We start from the raw sequence: 23,846 nt of genomic DNA on the forward strand, positions 1-23,846 counted from the left end.
TCGAGTAAAAAAGCTAAAGAATTGGACATCACCTGGAAAGGACCAATTACATGGTTTCTGGCTCAAATATCTGACCAGTTTACATGCAATATTGGCCAGGCAACTGAATGAAATTTTACAAAAGGGCCAAATTGATGAATGGTTGACAACTGGAAAAACATACTTGATTCAGAAAGATGCAAGTAAAGGAACAACACCTGAAAACTACAGACCAATAACATGCTTGCCAACAACCTTCAAATTACTCACAGGCATTATTGCAGATAACATGATGGATTATTTGGAAACAAACAACATCTTGCCAGTAGAGCAAAAAGGCAACAAAAGAAGGAGCAGGGGCACAAAAGATCAGCTCCTAATTGATAAAATGATATTAGAAAATTGTAAGAACAGAAAAACGAACTTGAATATGGTCTGGATTGATTACAAAAAGGCATTTGACTCACTGCCACATAGTTGGATCATAAAATGCTTAGAAACAACTGGCATTAGCAAAAATATTACATCCTTTACTGAAAAGGCGATGAAATAATGGAGAACTGAGTTGGCAATAGGGAATGAGATCTATGGAATGGTTAATATCAAGCGAGGAATTTTCCAGGGTGATTCATTTTCACCTCTTCTCTTCATCATCGCAATGATCCCACTATCAGTAATCTTAAAAAAATGAAATTAGGCTACCAAACAGCCAAAGAAGCTGAAAAAATTTCGCATTTACTATATATGGATGATTTGAAACTCTATAGAAAGTCAGAAATAGAAATCCAATCATTGACAAACACAGTCCGAGTATTCAGCACCGATATTTCAATGCAGTTTGGCATGGAAAAATGCACCACTGTATCCATAAAAAGGGGCAAAATCACTGCATGTGAGGGAATTGAAATGCCCAATGGCCAATTAATTAAATGCAAAGAAAATGAAGCCTACAAATACTTAAGCATTCTGCAGTTGGATAACATCAAGCATGGAGAAGCAAAAACTATTGTCAGGCGAGAGTACACCAACAGAGTTAGGAAAATTTTAAAATCTAAATTGAATGGTGGAAATACAATCAAGGCCATAAATACCTGGGCAATACCAGTTATAAGATACACAGCTGGTATAGTTAACTGGACACAAGCTGATTTGGAATCTTTGGACCGAAAAACCAGGAAACTAATGACAATGCACTACAGTTTACATCCACGTGGTGATACTGATAGACTATATCTGCCCCGAAAATCAGGTGGCAGAGGATTATTACAAGTGAAGCAAACAGTTGAAGAAGAAAAACATGCACTGGCTGATTATTTAAAAGAAAGTCAAGAACATCTATTAATCGAAGTAAAGAACAAAAATCTACTGAAGGCCCAACAGACGAAACAAGAATACAGAAAAGATGTGATAAAATCAAGAATGGAGAGTTGGCAGAACAAAGCACTGCATGGCCAATTTCTGGAAAAAATAAAAGATAAAGTGGACAGTGAACAAACTTGGTTATGGTTAACAACAGGTACATTAAAGAAAGAAACAGAGTCACTAATCCTGGTTGCGCAAGAACAAGCTATCCGCACAAATGCCATTAAGGCCAAAATCGAAAAATCCTCTGATGATGCCAAATGCAGACTTTGCAAAGAAGCTGATGAAACTGTTGATCACATACTCAACTGCTGTAAAAAAATCGCGCAGACTGATTATAAATTGCGGCACAATTCAGTAGCACAAATGATCCATTGGAATTTGTGCAAAAATTATAATATTAAAACAGCAACAAACTGGTGGGAACATCAGCCTGAAAAAGTCACCGAAAATCAGATGGTCAAGATCTTGTGGGATTTCCATATACAAACCGACAAAATACTGGCGCATAATACACCAGACATCACACTGGTTGAGAAAAATAAGGTCACAATCATAGACATTGCAATACCAGGTGATAGCAGGGTCGCCGAGAAAGAACATGAAAAAATCGCAAGATACCAGGACTTAAAAATCGAAATTCAACGACTATGGCACAAACCAGCAGTGATAATTCCAGTGGTAATTGGCACACTGGGTGCTATTCCAAAAGCACTGGAATTACATTTAAAACAGTTAAAAATTGACAAAATCACCATCAGTCAAATGCAAAAAGCCGCACTGCTTGGACCTGCACGCATATTACAAAAATACATTACGACGTCCTAGGCCCCTGGGTGGGGCCCGACTAGTAACCAATGCCAAATCCGGTGAAACAACTGGCCGCTGTGATACAATTGTTATAATAATAATAATCTGTCATTGCCGGTCCCAAGCCCGGATGAGAAATGAGGAGGGTTGGGGTCAGGTTGGCAACCTAGCCCATAAAAAAAAACCTGCCAACCCAAACAATATTGTGAAAGAAACGAATAAAAATTTTATACCGCATCGGTCGTCGCGCAGGTTAACAAGGGACAAGGGTTAACGAAGAACATGCATGAGCAACGGCTTAAAAACAACAAAATCATAGATCGGCTAATCAGAAGATATAGACTGGATACAAAAAACATCAATGAAGCTGTAGAGATTGTAAAACAGCAGATAACAGCAAAAGTTAGAAAAATTGAAAGTTATGAGGCACGAATCATCCAATATAAACAAAATCAGCAATATAAACAAAATCAGCAATTTCGATCAGACCAATGGCGTTTTTATCAAAGTCTTAATGTGAATGGTGACACCAAAAGTGAAAAACCAGAAAAGCAGGCCACAGTTGAATTCTGGAAAGAATTGTGGGAAAATGCAAAGGACTACAATAAGGAAGCAAAGTGGATACATGGCTTTGAGAAAAGCATTGGCAACAAACAAATGCAAGTATTAAAAATAACAACTGAGATGGTCAAAAATCGAGTAAAAAAGCTAAAGAATTGGACATCACCTGGAAAGGACCAATTACATGGTTTCTGGCTCAAATATCTGACCAGTTTACATGCAATATTGGCCAGGCAACTGAATGAAATTTTACAAAAGGGCCAAATTGATGAATGGTTGACAACTGGAAAAACATACTTGATTCAGAAAGATGCAAGTAAAGGAACAACACCTGAAAACTACAGACCAATAACATGCTTGCCAACAACCTTCAAATTACTCACAGGCATTGTTGCAGATAACATGATGGATTATTTGGAAACAAACAACATCTTGCCAGTAGAGCAAAAAGGCAACAAAAGAAGGAGCAGGGGCACAAAAGATCAGCTCCTAATTGATAAAATGATATTAGAAAATTGTAAGAACAGAAAAACGAACTTGAATATGGTCTGGATTGATTACAAAAAGGCATTTGATTCACTGCCACATAGTTGGATCATAAAATGCTTAGAAACAACTGGCATTAGCAAAAATATTACATCCTTTACTGAAAAGGCGATGAAACAATGGAGAACTGAGTTGGCAGTAGGGAATGAGATCTACGGAATGGTTAATATCAAGTGAGGAATTTTCCAGGGTGATTCACTTTCACCTCTTCTCTTCATCATCGCAATGATCCCACTATCAGTAATCTTTAAAAAATGAAATTAGGCTACCAAACAGCCAAAGAAGCTGAAAAAATTTCGCATTTACTATATATGGATGATTTGAAACTCTATGGAAAGTCAGAAATAGAAATCCAATCATTGACAAATACGAGTATTCAGCACCGATATTTCAATGCAGTTTGGCATGGAAAAATGTGCCACTGTATCCATAAAAAGAGGCAAAATCACTGCATGTGAGGGAATTGAAATGCCCAATGGCCAACTAATTAATCTTAATCAAGCTAATACTAATTTGACATCGAAAACAGAGGTGATGCAACAAAAAGTTGAAAATGCTGAAAAAGAAATTATTATGATACAGTACAGACAAATGGAATTCGCATTAAGAGTAAGGGGGTTGCGTGAAGAAAAACAGGAAAACCTGAAACAGATTCTTTCAGAAGCTTTTGATAATCTGGTGGGAAGACAGGGACAGACTGGCAAATCGATAAAGTTTATCGTGTTAACTCTTGGCTGGCAAAGCAGAAACAGCTTCCTCGAGACATTGTTATATATTTCACTACAAGAGAGCTCAGAAACACGATATTACAAGTGTTTTATAAAACTAAGCTCCAGATTGGGGGTCAAGATCTGACTATTTTGAAAGAGATACCACCTCAAATGCTAAGAGCCAGGAGAGATTATGCCTTTTTAGTTGAAGAACTTAGAAATCGTCAGATACAGTACAGATGGGACGTGCCATTTGGCATCATACTTACACTGGACAGGCAAAGATATCGTCTCAACTCCGTTTGGAAAGCCCGAGATTTCTACTATAATATTTTGAAGGTTGGACATCCTGCACCTTCTGGATCCAGAGAAAGACCACAAGAAGGACAAGACAGAGAGCAAATCACACAACTACCAGACAAGATGGATCATCTCTCTCCTCTAGAAGCGCAAGGTGTTAAGGAACAGAGACCTAGCCGTATGATTACCAGACGAATGGAGCAACAAGTTAAAATGCAACAACCGCAACAACTACCAGCTATTGATCAAGGAGCCACAGCAACAACCTCAGAAGCCGTGGGAGGAGCTAGGCCAAAGGTTAAACAGGCCATGCAGGAGGCTCTAAAAAAGCTTCAGCTAACCAAAGATGACAACTAAGATTTTAACATGGAATGTCAACGGATTGAATTCTCCACAGAAGAGAAGGAAAATATTTCACTATCTTAAACAGTTCAAGAATGATATAATTTGTTTATAAGAAACTCATATTAAATCAACCGATCAAAAATATCTGAGTAACCCAAGATTCAGTCAACATTTTGTAGCTTCTGCTATGGAAAAGAAAAATGGTATACTGTATACTTAAGAAAAGATATGAAAGCTTAATTAATTGAAGCAGATCCCTATGGAAGATACATTGCATTAGATCTAATCCTAGAAGGGAAAAAGACATTGTTTTTGAGAATTTATGCTCCTAATCAACAGCAAGACGGTTTCTATAGAAATCTTCACGCTAAATTAGTACAGTGGGATTATAGGTCTTGTATATTAGTGGGTGACTGGAATGGTGTTATAGATACCAAGAGAGATAAGAAGATTTCTCGCCCAAACACTAAGATACGAGCAAAACTACCTAAATCCTTTTTTGACATGATGGATGACTTTGAACTGAGAGATATCTGGCAAGAAAGAAATGCAGAGGAATATGATTTTACCTTTTTTTCTGATAGGCATCAATCCTTTTCCAGGATTGATTTCATATTAACCACTAATGATTTGCTTTCTAGGGTGAAGAAGACAAAGATTGCGGCTAGGGTCCTTTCGGATCATAACCCAGTTTGGATGGAATTGGGAGGGGTGGTACAGGCAAGAAGGTCTTGGAGATTGAATGAAAACTTATTTAGATATGAAAAGTATATCAATGATTGTAAAAAATTGCTAATTGAATACTTTGTTTTTAACATGAATAAGGATACACCTATGGAATTTGTATGGGATGCAAGCAAAGTGTATATGAGAGGAGTATTGATAAATATAAATAAATCACATAGACATAAACAAGGGGTAAAACGAACAGAGTTAGAGGAGGAAATTAAGAGGAAGAGCTGGAGTTAACAATGAATCCAGGTGATACAAAGGTCAAGGAAGCAATCACTATATTAAAATCCCAATTTGATATGTTGATCTCTGACCAGGTAGCCACCAGTTTGTTATACGCAAAACATAATACTTTCTGTAATGTAAATAAACCTGGCAGGTGGTTAGCTTATCAGATTAGGAAAAAAAAGAAAACTTGAAATATATCTAAATTGACCTACAAAGGGAAGGAGGTATTTCAACAGGATGAGATTCAAAAGGCATTTCGGGAATTTTTTACAGAGTTGTACAAGGGGGATAAAATTAATGGTTTAGATATAGACAAATACTTAGATAAAGAAAAAATACCCTTAGTTAAAGAAGAACACAGGCAAAAATTGAATCAACCAATAACCTCGGGGGAAATTTTACAGGTAATTAAACAGTTAAAGTCAGGGAAGACACCAGGCACAGATGGCTTGACAGCGGCTTACTATAAAAATTTACAGTTGGAAATGGTAGAACCTCTTAGAGAATTATTTAATAAGATTCAAATGGAAGGTAAGGTACCTCCTTCATGGAAGACAGCCTTTATATCTTTGATACCCAAAGAAGATCAAGATACTACTCAACCAAAAAACTACAGACCTATTTCACTACTTAATGTAGACTACAAAATTTTTACTAAATACTAGCAAATAGGTTAATGCTGGTTATCCAACAATTGATACACGCTGATCAAACAGGTTTTATACAAGGGAGACAGATGAAAAATAATGTTAGATTAATTATTAACGCATTAGAATACTTGGGAAAGAACAATCAAATCCCTGCTGCGTTCATATTTCTGGATGCTGAGAAAGCCTTTGATCGAGTTAATTGGCAATTTTTGCTGAAGATACTGCAAAAAATGCAGATAGGAGATTTTACAAGCAATCAAAGCAATATATCAACAGCAAACAGCTCAAATTATAGTCACTGGAAGTTTAACAGAATCCTTTCAAATTGGGAAGGGTACAAGGCAGAGCTGTCCTTCATCCCCACTATTGTTTATTATAACTTTGGAAGTATTATTGAATAAAATACGGGGCTTGGAGGGCCTAAAAGGAATTAAGGTTAGGCAGCAAGAATACAGAGTGTGGGCTTTTGCGGATGATTTGGTCATAATATTGGAACAACCGCAGGAATCCAGTATGGTTTTAATGAATACGATTAATCAATATGGTCAAGTGTCTGGTTTTAAAATAAACTTAGGGAAAACGAAAATATTAGCCATAAATATGAATACTAAACAAAAGGAGGAGTTAGGAGAAATGTTAGGATGTGAGGTAGTCAAAAAGGTTAAATATCTTGGAGTTAATATTTCAATCTCAAATGGGAAATTATACAAGTATAATTATGAACCACTCTGGCATAGTATACAGATAGAGATGAAAAAATGGGAGAAGTTACACTTATCTTTGCTGGGAAGAATCGCGGCAGTGAAAATGAATATCTTACCAAAATTTTTATTTCTTTTCCAAATGTTACCTATACTTAAAAAAGATGCGAATCTTTTAGAATGGCAGAAGGGTATCAATAAATTTGTATGGGCAGGAAAGAAGCCGAGAGTAAAGCTGAAAATAATGCAAGATATACGCGAGAGGGGAGGCTTGAAACTACCCAATTTAATACTATATTATGATGCAGTGGTGTTGTCCATAATTAGTGATTGGATCAATTTAACTAATGATAGGATACTGAACCTTGAGGGATATGATCTGGTATATGGTTGGCATGCTTACTTGTTATTTAACAAAAAACTGGACAAAAACTTTAAAAGTCATATTTTAAGAAATGCTTTACTGCGGGTTTGGAAAAAATATCAACATAAATTAAATGATACCTATGTGGGCAATTCCTAGACATGCAATTGAGAATATAAATATAGCACAAAAACAGGATAGAATTACTTATAAGCAGCTTCTTATTTTGGAAGGAGGGGCACTACAATTAAAATCCTTAGAGGTATTAAAAGAGGAGAAGGCAGTTCAAACATGGTTCCAGTATGGGCAATTACAGGCCAGGTGGAAAATAGATCAAAAAATTGGTTTTGTCCAAATTGAGGACAACTTATTTAAGAGATCAAAGTTTAATGAATATAAAGAGGATATATAATGTATTAATACAGATAGATTCGGAAACAGAGTTAGTTAAAGATTGTATGGTAAAGTGGGCTCAAAATATTGAAGAACCAACAATGTTGGATACATGGGAAAAAATTTGGGTAAGAAATGTGAAATTTACACAAGCTCAAAACCTGAGAGAAATTTTTTATAAGATGTTCTATAGATGGCATTTAGATCCTAAAAAGCTGGCTTCTATGTATCCGAATTTACAACCCAAATGTTGGAGATGTGGTTCTCTCGATGCTACCTATTTCTATATATGGTGGACTTGCCAAAAGATTAAGGCATTTTGGATAAAAATATGGTGGATTATGCAAAATATCTTCAAAAGAAGGATAAAGTTTACTCCTCAGTTATTTTTGCTAGGTATAAGTACTGACTTTACAGCGGTAGAGACTAACTTGATCCTGCACTTAATAACGGCAGCAAGACTGTTGGTGGCACAATACTGGAAGAAGGAAGACCTGCCTACAACTCAAGAATGGACATTGAAAGTTACAAATTTAGCTGAGATGGCTAAAATATCGGCATATCTTTTTTTTTAAGTTTTTTTAATTTTTAATTTAAAACAAATACAACATCTTTCTTTTTTTTTAGAACAGAACTTTTTTATTTTTCTTTAAAAAAAACACAAATATGTCATCATTTGTCAATCATTAAGACATTGAAGTACAATTTTTTTTGTTGTGTGTACCCCTCCCTCCCTCCACCCCCCCACCCCCCCTCCTCCTTCCCCCCCCCCGACTTCCCAGAACCCGTATACGGTATGGATTTTTAACTAACACAGTCTAAAATCTATTGAGAAAAAAGAAATAAAGAAATTAATAACATTCTAGATTGACCTTAGCTTCTTCTTACTGAACTGACTTTTAACAGTTTAAATCATTTCTGATCTTAAGCATAGGCTAACTGGAATTTCTTAGTCCCGTATTTATTTTGTATATAGTCAATCCATTTTTTCCAGTCTCGTTTATATCTCTCATTTGAATGATCTTTGAGATATGCCGATATTTTAGCCATTTCAGCTAAGTTTGTTACTTTCAATGTCCATTCTTGGATTGTAGGCAAGTCTTCCTTCTTCCAATATTGCGCCACCAACAGTCTTGCTGCAGTTATCAGGTGCAGAGTCAAATTGGTCTCTACCACTGTAAAGTCAGTACATATACCTAGTAAAAATAACTGAGGACTAAACTTTATCCTTCTTTTAAAAACATTTTGCATGACCCACCATATTTTTATCCAAAATGCCTTAACCTTTTGGCAGGTCCACCATATATGATAATATGTAGCATCGAGAGAACCACACCTCCAACATTTAGGCTGTACATTCGGATACATAGAAGCCAACTTTTTAGGATCTAAATGCCATCTATAGAACATCTTGTAAAAATTTTCTCTCAGATTTTGAGCTTGTGTAAATTTCACATTTCTTACCCAGATTCTTTCCCATGTATCCAACATTATTGGTTCCTCAATATTTTGAGCCCATTTTATCATACAATACAACATCTTTCTTTACATGCTATAGAAAGTATATCAGTTGGTTACAAATAGACTTTCGTGCATCTCTTCCACAGTCAACAAACATAATTCATGTTAACTCGAGCATTTTAACTCAAATATTCATACATATCACCATCATCATATATCCATTTTCATTTGACTATAATTATTAAATAATAATAATAATAATAATAATAATCTTAAACAATACATGCCCACACCAGTGGGAAAAGAAAAAAACAAAAAAACAAAAAACAAAGAAGACGAAAAGAACAAAAGACAAGGCAGGGAAAAGAGAAAAAAAAAGAAGAAAAAAAAGAACACAGGTATATATTATAAAAAAAGTATATCAGCTGGTTACAACATGTTTTGGTGCATCTCTTCCATTAATTCATATTAATTGAAATATCTTAACTCAAATGTTTACCATATTGACATCATTATACCTCCACTTTTAGTTGACTACAGTTATTGAAACATCCTTCATCCTCAACTATGCCAAAGATTTAATCCATAACCACATGCTGACATTTCATTTACTTGTTTGTAAAATCCTCTATTAACATCAAATCCTCATATCCTGTATTAGCTGAACATCCCTAATATTTAATACCAAAAATTCCATCTTCCATGCAATGTAGTTTATTATCATTCTCCCTTCTTTAAGTAATTGTATCGTATATCGTAACATTTTCCCCATATTAGTTAACATTTAACTGTATATATTTTATTTTATTTTTTAATAGTGACAATTATTGTGATTAATAACCTTTGTATATGGTCCAAAAATATTTCCAACCTTCCCTTCTCATATCCAATTATTATTTATCATATCAACTCCACATTATATACATTACTATCAATATCAATTATTATTCAGCTATATCTATTACAAATAAAAGTAATTAGATTTAGCTAATTTTAAATTGTATTCTTCCATCTATCAGCCTATGTCTCTCCAATAACAAAACCTTCTTAATCCTATTGCCATTCGTGGAATAGATTTACCAAATGTTTTTATAAGCAAGTCCAAACAGGGATATCTTCGCACCTTTTTGCTCAGAATGTCTCTGATGAAATAATAACGTTGTCCCAGGCTTATTAAACTTTTCAATTTGTTTTTAATTCTCAAGGGTGGAATTAAAAAATCTGCAAGTGATGTTTCATAAAGTGTAGATTCTTTAATGCTTCTCATTCCTCCTGCGCTCTGTCTTTTAAGATGAATCTTCTGTATGGCTGCCCCCCTTTCTCTTTCTCCCTCCGAGATAAAACAGATGCCCTGCGTGTCAGCAAGTTGAGAGACTTCATTTCTCACATTCTTCATTTGTATTTCAGGAACATTCAAACATTCAACATTCTCACTTTTTTCTTCATATTTTAATATCAAATAGTCCAATTTTTTTCCAAATCTTTCATATGAATCAAACAACTTTTGAAAAAAGAGAAAAATATTTGAAACGAACCTTTTGACGCCATGTTGTGACGCAGTTAAATGCTCTAAAATATTTGCAAGTAAAGACACGCTGGGAGCTGTGCGATCTTATCTGATCTTAGACCAACACAGCCAAGCAATAAAAGTGTCAGATCATAAAAAGCCAATTTGTAGTAAATTAGTTTACAACCCACTTAAGAAGAGTCAGGAGGTAGTCTTTAAAACATTTAAGAAATAGGGTAACCACCAGCCATAAATCCATTGAAGAAAAACCAATTCGCCGCTAGATTCTTCTGTTCTTTGGTTTCAATTAGCTTAAATTTTAGTGTGGACCATCTCTCTTTGAGTAATAAAAGCAGCTTACCAGTTGAATTCACTTTTACCATTCTTAGGGGCAACCTGCAGTTTCGGTTAGCATACAGCTAATCCAGAAGGAGCTGGCAAGAGGGGTTGAATTCCAAGCCCTCCCGGAGACCTGCGAATGTCTCTGAGGTCACTGGATCTCCCCTCACCTTTCACTGTCTCTTCAGGACAGCTAGGGTCCGAGACGACCCGTCCAAATTCCTTCGGAATAGGGGAATTTCAGGAATAGCCTGAAACTCCGTCTTCTCACTGCTAAGCCCTGCCTCCTTCCTAATATCGGCATATCTTAAAGATCACTCAAATGAGAGATATAAACGAGACTGGAAAAAAATGGATTGACTATATACAAAATAAATATGGGACCAAGAAATTCCAGTTAGCCTATGCTTAAGATCAGGAATGATTTAAATTGTTTAAAGTTAGCTTAGCAAGAAAGAGCTAAGATCAATGTAGAGATGTTATTAATTTCTTTATTTCTTTTTTCTCATCAGATTTTAGACTGTGTTTGTTAAAAATCGATACCGTGTACGGGTTCTGGGAAGTCGGTGGGGGAGGAGGTGGGAAGGAGGGGGAGGGCGGGGAGGGAGGGATATATCTTAGGCTAGACACGATGTGTTAGATCTCAATGCAATGTGATTTCACATGTATACTGTTTTTCTTTAATTTTTCTTTAAAAATAGGATAAGCCAAGTACATCAACATATAGTGGAAATACACCAAGGGGAGGAGGAGTAGGGAAGAAGAAAGATGGGTAGAGAGGGATTAGAGAGAGGGTGGGGGGGAGGCGAAAAGGAAGGGGGGAGCGGATCTGGAGAGAGGAGTGGTAGAGGGCGAGGGGAAGTAGGGTAGAGGGGGATGATGGAGGGAAGATAGAAAGTTGGAGGGTGGGGGAAGAAAGAGGTGTATGGAGAATGGAAGAGGTATATTGGGCTTTTATTTTCTGGGGCATTGTTGACAAGAGGAATTGATTCAATTATTGTTTTATACACCATAGTGTATACTTGTGAGTGTATGAAAATGAAAATAAAATATACTAAACTACGAAACTGTTGATCACATACTCAACTGCTGTAAAAAAATCGTGCAGACTGATTATAAATTGCGGCACAATTCAGTAGCACAAATAATCCATTGGAATTTGTGCAAAATTATAATATTAAAACAGCAACAAACTGGTCGGAACATCAGCCTGAAAAAGTCACCGAAAATCAGATGGTCAAGATCTTGTGGGATTTCCGTATACAAACCGACAAAATACTGGCGCATAATACACCACACATCACACTGGTTGAGAAAAATAAGGTCACAATCATAGACATCGCAATACCAGGTGATAGCAGGATCGCTGAGAAGGAACATGAAAAAATTGCAAAATACCAGGACTTAAAAATCGAAATTCAACGACTATGGCACAAACCAGCAGTGGTAATTCCAGTGGTAATTGGCACACTGGGTGCTATTCCAAAAGCACTGAAATTACATTTAAAACAGTTAAAAATTGACAAAATCACCATCAGTCAAATGCAAAAAGCCGCACTACTTGGACCTGCACGCATATTACAAAAATACATTACGACGTCCTAGGCCCCTGGGTGGGGCCCGACTAGTAACCAATGCCAAATCCGGCGAAACAACTGGCCGCTGTGATACAATTGTATAATAATAATAATAATAATAATAATAATAATAATAATAATAATAATAATAATAATAATAATAAATATAAAATGCAAGTATTAGAAATAACAACTGAGATGATCAAAAATCGAGTTAAAAAGGTAAAGAATTGGACATCACCTGGAAAGGACCAATTACATGGTTTCTGGCTCAAATATCTGACCAGTTTACATGCAATATTGGCCAGGCAACTGAATGAAATTTTACAAAAGGGCCAAATTGATGAATGGTTGACAACTGGAAAAACATACTTGATTCAGAAAGATCCAACTAAAGGAACAACACCTGAAAACTATAGACCAATAACATGCTTACCAACAACCTTCAAATTACTCACAGGCATTATTGCAGATAACATGATGGATTATTTGGAAACAAACAACATCTTGCCAGTAGAGCAAAAAGGCAACAAAAGAAGGAGCAGGGGCACAAAAGATCAGCTTCTAATTGATAAAATGATATTAGAAAATTGTAAGAACAGAAAAACGAACTTGAATATGGTCTGGATTGATTACAAAAAGGCATTTGACTCACTGCCACATAGTTGGATCATAAAATGCTTAGAAACAACTGGCATTAGCAAAAATATTACATCCTTTACTGAAAAGGCAATGAAACAATGGAGAACTGAGTTGGCAGTAGGGAATGAGAGCTACGGAATGGTTAATATCAAGCGAGGAATTTTCCAGGGTGATTCACTTTCACCTCTTCTCTTCATCATCGCAATGATCCCACTATCAGTAATCTTTAAAAAAATGAAATTAGGCTACCAAACAGCCAAAAAAGCTGAAAAAATTTCGCATTTACTATATATGGATGATTTGAAACTCTATGGAAAGTCAGAAATAGAAATCCAATCATTGACAAATACAGTCCGAGTATTCAGCACCGATATTTCAATGCAGTTTGGCATGGAAAAATGCGCCACTGTATCCATAAAAAGGGGCAAAATCACTGCATCTGAGGGAATTGAAATGCCCAATGGCCAACTAATTAAATGCAAAGAAAATGAAGCCTACAAATACTTAGGCATTCTGCAGTTGGATAACATCAAGCATGGAGAAGTAAAAACTATTGTCAGGCGAGAGTACACCAACAGAGTTAGGAAAATTTTAAAATCTAAATTGAATGGTGGAAATACAATCAAGGCCATAAATACCTGGGCAATACCAGTTATAAGATACACAGCTGGCATAGTTAACTGGACACAAGCTGATTTGGACCTTTTGGACCGAAAAACCAGGAAACTAATGACAATACACTACAGTTTACATCCACGTGGTGATACTGATAGACTATATCTGCCCCGAAAATCAGGTGGCAGAGGATTATTACAAGTGAAGCAAACAGTTGAAGAAGAAAAACATGCACTGGCTGATTATTTAAAAGACACTCAAGAACATCTATTAATCAAAGTAAAGAACAAAAATCTACTGAAGACCCAACAGACAAAACAAGAATACAGAAAAGATGTGATAAAATCAAGAATGGAGAGTTGGCAGAACAAAGCACTGCATGGTCAATTTCTGGAAAAAATAAAAGATAAAGTGGACAGTGAACAAACTTGGTTATGGTTAAAAACAGGTACATTAAAGAAAGAAACAGAGTCACTAATCCTGGCTGCGCAAGAACAAGCTATCCGCACAAATGCCATTGAGGCCAAAATCGAAAAATCCTCTGATGATGCCAAATGCAGACTTTGCAAAGAAGCTGATGAAACTGTTGATCACATACTCAGCTGCTGTAAAAAAATCACGCAGACTGATTATAAATTGCGGCACAATTCAGTAGCACAAATGATCCATTGGAATTTGTGCAAAAATTATAATATTAAAACAGCAACAAACTGGTGGGAACATCAGCCTGAAAAAGTCACCGAAAATCAGATGGTCAAGATCTTGTGGGATTTCCGTATACAAACCGACAAAATACTGGCGCATAATACACCAGACATCACACTGGTTGAGAAAAATAAGGTCACAATCATAGACATTGCAATACCAGGTGATAGCAGGGTCGCCGAGAAGGAACATGAAAAAATAGCAAGATACCAGGACTTAAAAATCGAAATTCAACGACTATGGCACAAACCAGCAGTGGTAATTCCAGTGGTAATTGGCACACTGGGTGCTATTCCAAAAGCACTGGAATTACATTTAAAACAGTTAAAAATTGACAAAATCACCATCAGTCAAATGCAAAAAGCCGCACTGCTTGGATCTGCACGCATATTACGAAAATACGTTACGACGTCCTAGGCCCCTGGGTGGGGCCCGACTAGTAACCAATGACAAATCCGGCGAAACAACTGGCCGCTGTGATACAATTGTACAATAATAATATAATAAAATACAAAAGGAGGTATCTTCCCACATGTTAAAAACAAGAAAAGATTAAGGACACAATTGGTCCATTGCTGGGAGAAAGTGGCCAGAAGGTGACAAGCAGCAGGGGTAAAGCAGAACTATTTAACTCATGTTTGGCATCTGTCTTTACCCAAAGGGATAAAACAGTCCAACCTATCAAGAACAGCACCCCAAAAATCAGATTAGGAACCCAAGATGAGATAGGGAAGAAAATGGTAAGTGAGCACCTGTTACCCTAGCCAAGGTCCAATTCCCAGGACCGAATGGGTTACACCCCAGGGATCTGAAGGAACTGGCAGACGAGCTCTCCAAACAACTGAACTATATCTTTCAGAGATCCTGGAGTACCGGAGAACTACCATAGGATTGCTGATGTGATTCCCCTCTTCAGAAAGGGAGAAAACAGATCAAGAGCCCAAAGCCAACATGGGTTTGTCAAAAACAGATCATGCCAGACTAGCCATATTGCCTTCTTAGATAAAGTGACAAAACTAGTGGACCATAGGAATGCCATCGATATAGTTTACTTGGACTTCAGCAAGTCCTGATAAGGTAGACCATAACCTACTACTAGATAAAGTAGAAGAATGTGGGTTAGACAGCATCACCACCAGATGGCTTTGTAACTGGTTGACCAACCGCACACACGTGTACTCCTAGATGGAACTGCCTCTTCATGGAGGGAAGTATGCAGTGGAGTACCCCAAGGCTCTGTGTTGGGCCCAATACTCTTCAACATCTTCATCAGTGATTTGGATGAGGGTGTTAGGTATGTAAGCTAACAGTTGGATTAAGATTATATATGTCATGATAGTAGTGCTGTTTCTTTAAGTACTGCTGTTATCGCAAGTGGTCATAAGAAGGAGCCAGAATGACTGTTAGCTCTCTGTTTGTTAAATGCTGATCGGTGGGGGAACTCATTAGATTTGCAGATGACCCCAAGCTGGCAGGAATAGCCAACACTCCAGAATACAGGCTAAAGATACAGAAGGATCTTGATACACTTGAACATTGGGCACTGTCTAAGAAAATGAGATTCAATGAAGTAAGGTTCTACCTTTAGGCAACGAAAACAAAATGCACAGGTACAGAATACCTTGCTCCACAGTAGTAACTATGAAGGGGATCTTGGAGTCCTAGTGGACAACCCTTTAAATATGAGCCAGCAGTGTGCAGCAGCTGCCAGAAAGACCAACACAGTTTTAGGCTGCATAAACAGAGGAATAGAATCAAGCTCACGTGAAGTGTTAATACCACTTTATAAGGTCTTGGTAAGGCCACACTTGGAATTCTGCATTCAGTTTGGTCACCATGATGTAGAAAGGATGTGGAGACTCTAGGAAGAGTGCAGCGAAGAGCAACAGAGGGGATCAGGGGACTGGAGGCTAAAGCCTATGAAGAACGGTTGCAGGAACTGGGTATGTCTAGTTTACTGAAAGGAAGGACTAGGGGAGACGTGATAGCAGTGTTCCAATATCTCAGGGGTTGCCACAGAGAAGAGGCATCCCAACTATTCTCCAGGGCACTTGAGTGCAGAACAAGAATCAATGGGTGGAAACTAAACAAGGAGCGAAGCAACTTAGAACTGAGAAGAAATTTCCTGACAGTTAGAATAATTAATCAATGGAACAACTTGCCTCCAGAAGTTGTGAATGCCCCAACACTGGGAGTCTTTAAGCTGTTGGATAGTCATTTGTCTGAAATGGTATAGGATTTCCTGCCTAGGCAGAGGGTTGGGCTAGAAGACCTCCAAGATCCCTTCCCACTCTGCTATTGTATTGTATAGTATTGTATTGCATTGTATTTTGCTCTTTGCCTAGTCGCCCCCACCCTTGGAAGGCCTTCAGGGGTAATGTCTAACCTGATTGTAGGCTCTTCTGTCCCTCCATTGAGAGCTGCAGCCTTTAGCAGCGAGGACTGATTTCTGCTTGTGTTTTCCCAGCTGCAGGGGGCTGCCATTTTGGCCCCGTGGGGCCTCTCCTCCCCCTTCTTCCCAAATGGCTCTGCGGGGCAAATACCCTAGCCCCACCCTCAAGAATTAGCAACAAAAAACACAGCTTGTGCTACTAAGAGCTGCCGGCCTCCTGCAGTTAAGTGTGGCCTCCTGCTGAGAGCCTTCTCTCCCCCCACCTTCTCCCACTTAAAGAGGAGTGTTCTTAAAGAAGAAGCCTCTGGAATTCTCCTGTGACTCAGAAAGGGGCAGAATAGGGTTTGCATAAATCCTGAAAGCAAGGTTGCTGGAACCCAGATGACAAAGTCATTGCTGTCTGAAGAGAAAACTAGTGATCTTTCCTCAGTTTCCAGGTGCGTGGGGAGGGGCTCTTCCTGCTGCCGGCCTTGTGGCAGCTGCTTCTGCCTTTCCTACTTGGAGGTAGGCTGGGGGGAGGGGGGGAATTGATCCACCGCCTGCCTCTTTAACCCCCCCTTGATGGAGATATGCCTCCTTTTGGCCTTTGCCTGCCTCCCCCGCCCTTGGCTAATGCCTCTGCGATGGTCTCTCACCTTTTTAAGGGCTCCTCAGAGCCTCTGGTGGTGGTTGTTGCTGCAGGGCTCAGAGCTGGGCTCCTGCCGGCGTCCTCTGAGCTGCTGGGGGCCGCCATCTTGGACCACGTGGTTTCAAGATGGCCCCCGGCTCCAAATTCAAAAAGCTCCCCTTTGCTGGAGCACATGGAAATGGCTTGTGGCTTTGCAGGCTGCCATGCGGCTGCCGCTGCTGCTGGAAGCTCTCTCTCTCTCGCCTCCCCCTGCCTGCCGCAGCTCTTTCTGAGCCTCTCCGGCTCTCACCTTGTTCACTGGTGATCGCTGCCAGCGCAGGCTCTCCAGGGCGTTTTAACAAGCCACGGTCTGTGGCTCAACCCCTGAGGGGAGCGGGGGAGCGCTCCTGCTCCTGAGAAGCCTCTGCGGCAAGGGCTTGCCTGCAAGAGGCTTGTGCCCTGTCCTCCTCCTTGCCCGGCAAAGGTCCTCACTGAGTGACTCCGTCTCACTCAGTGGCCAGGGTAGCGTGCCGCCCCAGGGGCCTTGTGGCAGTCCAGTCCTTGCAGGAGGAGGCTGTGCGCGATGTAGGGAGGCAGGATTCGCTGGGGCCAAGCTTATTTTCCTTAATCCTTTGTAAATTACTGGAGGTCCAGAGTGGTGCAACCTTTCCAGTGAGTGGATGAATCAAATATGGGGAATACCTGGTGGCCAGGGGGCGTTGCCCAAAGAGCTTATCTGACTCATCCAATCATGAGAGAACAAGGTCAACCCCATTCTGGATACTCCTCTCCCCTTACTATGGAGAAAAAATAATTTTAATTCTATCATTGTTCTGACAGTTTTTAAACATATAATTTTAAGTTATAGTTCTTAATTTCATCGTCTCTACATCTTTACACTGGTCAAGGTTTAAAATCAAGCTATTATATAATTGCACTAAATTACCTGATAAAGAGCTGGCTAAACTACCTCTTCGCAGCTTGCAGTCATCTTGGCTCAGTTGTCGCTGGAGTTTACTTTTTCCACTAGATGAAAAGATGTCAGGATTGCTGAATTTTCGGCAGCGCAAAGAAATGGATTCTGTTATGACATCCTAGAAAAAAAGGCAAAAAAATAAATAGAATAAGCTTACTCTACAAAAGTTCATGAGGCCTTGTACTGTTTGGATTCCCTCATAGAAATAGATAAGAAATGTATTAACACAAAACTATTTTAATAATTTTAACTGCAGCTATTGTATCAAGCAATACTAAATGAAAAATGCTGCCATTCTTAAGTTCTGTTTTACTGTCATGCAAAAGAGAATTAATATACAATACATAAGGCATCCATGAAAAGTATTGGAAATTTCAAATGATGTAAAATATACCAATTAGGCTATACTAGTGTATAATATTGGGACCTCATTACACTCAAGTTTAATAATCTTACACTGCTTCTCAATATTTCTCTAGGCACTTCAAATGTGTTGCTTTTGACCCTTAACCTGTTTGGAATTTTAATGTTTTTATTAGATTTTAGCTGATTATAAGTTAGACTTGTGTTATCCCACACTGCAGGAAGTCCAGATTGATATCATGGCAAAGGTATCAAAGGCCACTGAAAAATCCCAAAAGAGTAATGCGTTTCATCCCAGGTTCCTATTTAGGTCTTGTGACAGCACAGTTTCTGTGTCTTACCATGATTTGAATCCTGAGTAAAAAGGGTTAGGAAAATCGCCTCCCTGGAATCAGTTCTGGTGGGAAATGGCAAACTGATGTTCCATAAACCATGGGTGACATTACAGTTGAAAAGCAGTTTGATATAGGATTCAGACTGCTGAAAATTTTCTCCAGATGAAAATGAGATTTTGAGATTACCCATAGGCATGTCAGACAGCTGTTTCAGGTGAGTCGATGGCAGAAACATAGAGTTGTTTATGCTCAACTGGGAGTCACAAGACTCCATCATGCTCTCAACCATTAAGCCTTTTTTGGAGACTCAAACTTCAGTCAAATCTCATCTGTTTAGCCACTTTGGAATTTACTTTTTTATTAACTATTTACTTTTCTATTTACTATTTATTAAGACTGAAAAATCTTGAAATCACAAATTTGACTTCCACTGGATGGGGCCCCTTCAATCCATTTAAAAAGAAACTTACTGTATTTTTCAGAATGTAAGACACACCGGAGTATATGATGCACCAAGATTTTGAAGAGGCAAATAAAAAAAAAAGTTTTTGCACTCTGCAAACCTCCCAAAAACGGCCCATTTTTCACAAAACGGGCCCGTTTTTTCACCAAAACAGGGCAGGCTGCAGTCTTAAAAGCGTTTAAAAGCGTGGCGCCAACAGCCAACATTACTCTTTTGAAAAGAGTCTTTCTCTTTTGAAAAGAGTCTTTCTGTTCCCGAGCAGCTGTCGCATCGCGCTTGCTGACCAGGTCATCCCTTCGTTTCATTTTGTTTCTCTTCACCTTCCAGCTGCTTGCTACTTCCCTCACTCCAAGCTGGAGTATGCCACGTGGCTGAAAGGAGGTGGGCAGCGGCGGGGGGTAGGCTAGCGCACGCCAGCTCACGACTTTCGCAAAGGAAGGCCTTCAGGCCTTGCCTCGCGAAAGCTGCAAGCTGGAGTATGCCGCATGGCCGAAAGGAGGTGGTCAGCAGCGGCAGTGAGGAGGAGACGCTAGTTTACGCCAGCTCATGGCTTTCGCGAGGGAAGGCTTTCAGGCCTTGCCTTGCGAAAGCCGTGAGCTGGTATATGCCGCATGGCCAAAAGGGGGTTTCCTGCTAACCCCCCCTCCCGTCTCCAGTCTCGCCTGGCTGGCTAAGCCTGCCAGGAGGTAGGCCTAGCTGACCCGGTTGTCCCTTGTCTCTTCAGTCCAGCTTACCTGCTGCCTCGTCACCTGCCTGCTTCCTGCTGCATCCATCGCATCAGAGAGCTGCTGATTCTGCCTGCTGGTAAGTGACCCGGGTTTTTTTTTCTTTTATGCTTTAAATGCTTTTTTAAAGAATATTTTATTTATTGTGTGTAGAATTTTTTTAATCATTTTATTTAAAAGTATTGAGTATAGAATTTTTTTTAATGGTTTATTTCAATTTATTGTGTGTAGAATCTTTTTTTTAATTGTCTTAGACTATTTAAAAAATATTCTATCAACAATAAATTGAAATAAACCATTAAAAAATATTCTATACTCAATACATTTAAAAGTATTGTGTACAGAATATTTTTAAATGGTTTTATTGTAATTTATTGTGTATAGAATATTTTAATGGTTTTATTGTAATTTATTGTGTATGGAATATTTTTAAATGGTTTTATTGTAATTTATTGTGTGTAGAATATTTCAATGGTTTTTAAGGACATTTGTAATATTTATAGAATATTTTTTTAATTATTTTTAGGGAAATTTTATTTATTTATTGTTTATAGAATATGTTTATTACAAGAAATGTTATTCCTTTTTCCAAATGTTTTATTTGTGATGCAATATGTTGCTTTTAAATGTGCAGGTTGGTGCATGGTTTATGTGTCTCAAAATGGCTGCTTTTCTATGGGCAGGCCAGGTTGGTGAAAGGCAGCTTTGCCAGATTTTGTGTGGTTCTGTGTGCTATCTGGTTGTTTAGGTAATTGTGAGGTGGTTGCTCGTTCTGTGAGCTACCCGGCACTGTCCTTTATAATTTCCCACAATGCCTTGATGATTTTTATTCCAGTGGCTTTGTCTTTACTGTCCTTAGGGTTAGGTAAAAAAACTGGTTTCGTCTGCAGTCTTTTGGGGGGAAACTGTTATTTTTTGGTATTTTCCTGGCACTGTCATAGTTTGTGTGTGTGGGTGTGTAATGTCCCGCAGTTATCTATGCATTAATAATGATCAAGTACTAATAATATTTCCTTATACATTTTAGTGACCTTTCTTTACATAATTGGTGTTTTCTTTCATACTTTTAGATTTCTAATTTCTGTTTCTGTTAGTTAGCAATTGCTAAAAAACAAATCCCACGTGAAAAAGTATTCAAAGCCTTCTTGATTTTAATTGTCAATTTATTTATTCCTGCACATTCTAATATTTATTCATTTTCATGTTTTTCCACTGTTGTACAAACACAATTCCAACAGCTGCTAACATCTGTAAAATTAAATATGTATTATATTCCCTTTCAAATAGCCAACAACATATTTCTGGTTTTAAATCCATATCTTGCTTTACCATTGCTTCTAACTACTAACTCTTGAATAGCTACTTGGACCAACCTAAGTACTGAACCTAATTCATATATTCCTGTTTTTTTTAACCGAGAACTAAATTTCAGAAAAAGAAATCTGTATTGCTCTGTGAATCTACCTATGACATTCATTCTTGATCTAACTTCTTGGATGAAAGACTATATCTTTCCTGTTTATTTATATCTTTCCTGATTGTTGGGGGACATCCTTCCTGAAAAGACTGTACATTGTTGAGTGAAAGCAGAGGTCCCTTCTGTTACCTGTAGTTCTCAGCTTACAACCACAATTGAGTCCAATATTGTTTTATTTCTTTTGCAATTAGTATTATTTAACAGAATGAAGAAGAGGCAACAGAGTATGACCGTTTTCTTCTCCAAAAAAACAAAAGCTGGGGAATCAGCTGATCCACAACAGTCACCAGCACAACAAGCACCAGCACCAGTACCAGCACCACCAGCACCAGCACCACCAGCACAACCACTTCCACCACTTGAGATCAGAGAAAGCAGCAAGTCCATCTCCTCCACTGAAGTTCCACAACTTCCTGACGGCTGGAGTTTGCAGCAATACAGACACTTCAAGGACAAGTATGATGGATTGGCAGTATCCGACAAGAAATTAGGTTGTGAGTACTGTGCAAAACCCATGTTCTCATTAGAGAAAGGTATTCATGTTTCTAGAGAGTGGAAACATTTCCAGGTTGTGCCAGCAGGGAAAACTAAGGAGACAGAACAAGCATCACTCAGAAAAAAATTAAAGGAACATTTTCAATCAAAAGCACACCTTATTTGCTTGGAGAGCAGTAAACAACGGGAGCATTATGCTTTAACCAAATCCATAGATAAGTCAACTGACAAACATTTATCCAGTACTTGCAAAATATTTTCCACTATTTACGATCTGGCGCAAAGATGTAATCCATTCTCAGACATCGAAGCGCAGGTAAATTTGCTAACTACAGTTGGAGTGGATGTGGGAGTTGGCTTGCATTCACGGAGATCCGCAGTGAAAATAGTTGAATTCATTGCGAACGAAATTAAAACCACCATGTTTTCCAGGATTATTGCAAAGAATCTAAAGGTGTGCCTAATAATCGATGAAGCCTCAACACTTTCAATGAAAGCAGTGCTGATAGTTTTTGTTAGAGTTGAGGATCCAGAATGCCCAGCAACCATTTTCTTTGAGCTTTTGGAATTAGAGAAACAAGATGCGGAAACCATATGTTCTGCAGCGATGGGAAGCTTGCGTAAAGTTGGGTTTACCATCGAATATCTCCAGAAGAATTTTATCACTTTCTGCTCTGATGGTGCCAACGTTATGCTTGGAAGAAAATCTGGAGTCAGCACCAGAATAGCTCAAGACTTCCCAAACATCGTAATCTGGCATTGCTTGAACCACTGCCTCCAATTTGTGCTGGATGATGCAATAAGAGAAATAAAGCAACTCAACCACTTCAAGATCTTCATTGATAAAATACACACCACCTTCCACAAATCCTGCAAGAACTAGAATGACCTTTTCCAAATCTCTGAACAATTGGGCATTGAAATTGTGAAGATTGGCAGAGTTTTGGGACCAAGATGGGCTGCTTGTAGTTTAAGGGCAACCATGGCTGTGTGGTGTGCTTATCCAGCGCTACATCAGTTTTTTCTGGGCAATGAAAGATTCCTAGGCATGGCTTCCCGTTTTGAAAATCTAAATTTTTTGAAGGATTTTGCTCTCATGATAGATATTCTAAATGAAATTTCTCATCTGTCAAATGCCCTGCAGGGGAGAGAAACAGATATCATCAAGGCCGAAAAGTTAGTATTGCGAACAATCAAAGCTTTTGAAGTGCTTAGACAGAGAAAGGGCACATGTGAAAACAACACTGATGCAATGCTAAAAACACAAGCCTTCAAAAACATCAATTTAGCTCCAAATCAACGATTTCTTGCCCTTCCTCGTGACAAGATTCTGTCAAGCATCGTCACAATTTGAACAAAAGGCTGATGGATTGCGACCATCTAAAAACAATTGCCAGCCGCAAACAAGTTACACTTTATCACATATTTGGAGCCAGATTACTGGAACATTGAAGATATAGTCGTTCCATGGACTGAGGCAGAGGTA

At 38.4% G+C, this 23,846-nt stretch overlaps 1 protein-coding gene across 5 annotated transcripts in view; it reads right to left on the reverse strand.

The window, feature by feature from the left end:
• The window catches only part of MAST2 (microtubule associated serine/threonine kinase 2), a 272,437-nt gene that overhangs the window by 220,216 nt on the left and 28,375 nt on the right, over positions 1-23,846 (reverse strand). For all 5 annotated transcript variants that reach the window (XM_032217719.1, XM_032217718.1, XM_032217716.1 and 2 more), the window contains exon 2: positions 18,473-18,620. In XM_032217719.1, the coding sequence (XP_032073610.1) occupies positions 18,473-18,620 (148 nt within the window). The remainder of the gene's footprint in view (positions 1-18,472; positions 18,621-23,846) is intronic.

Source organism: Thamnophis elegans, chromosome 5 (genome assembly GCF_009769535.1).
Source record: "Thamnophis elegans isolate rThaEle1 chromosome 5, rThaEle1.pri, whole genome shotgun sequence".
Classification (NCBI taxonomy): Eukaryota; Metazoa; Chordata; class Lepidosauria; order Squamata; family Colubridae; genus Thamnophis; species Thamnophis elegans.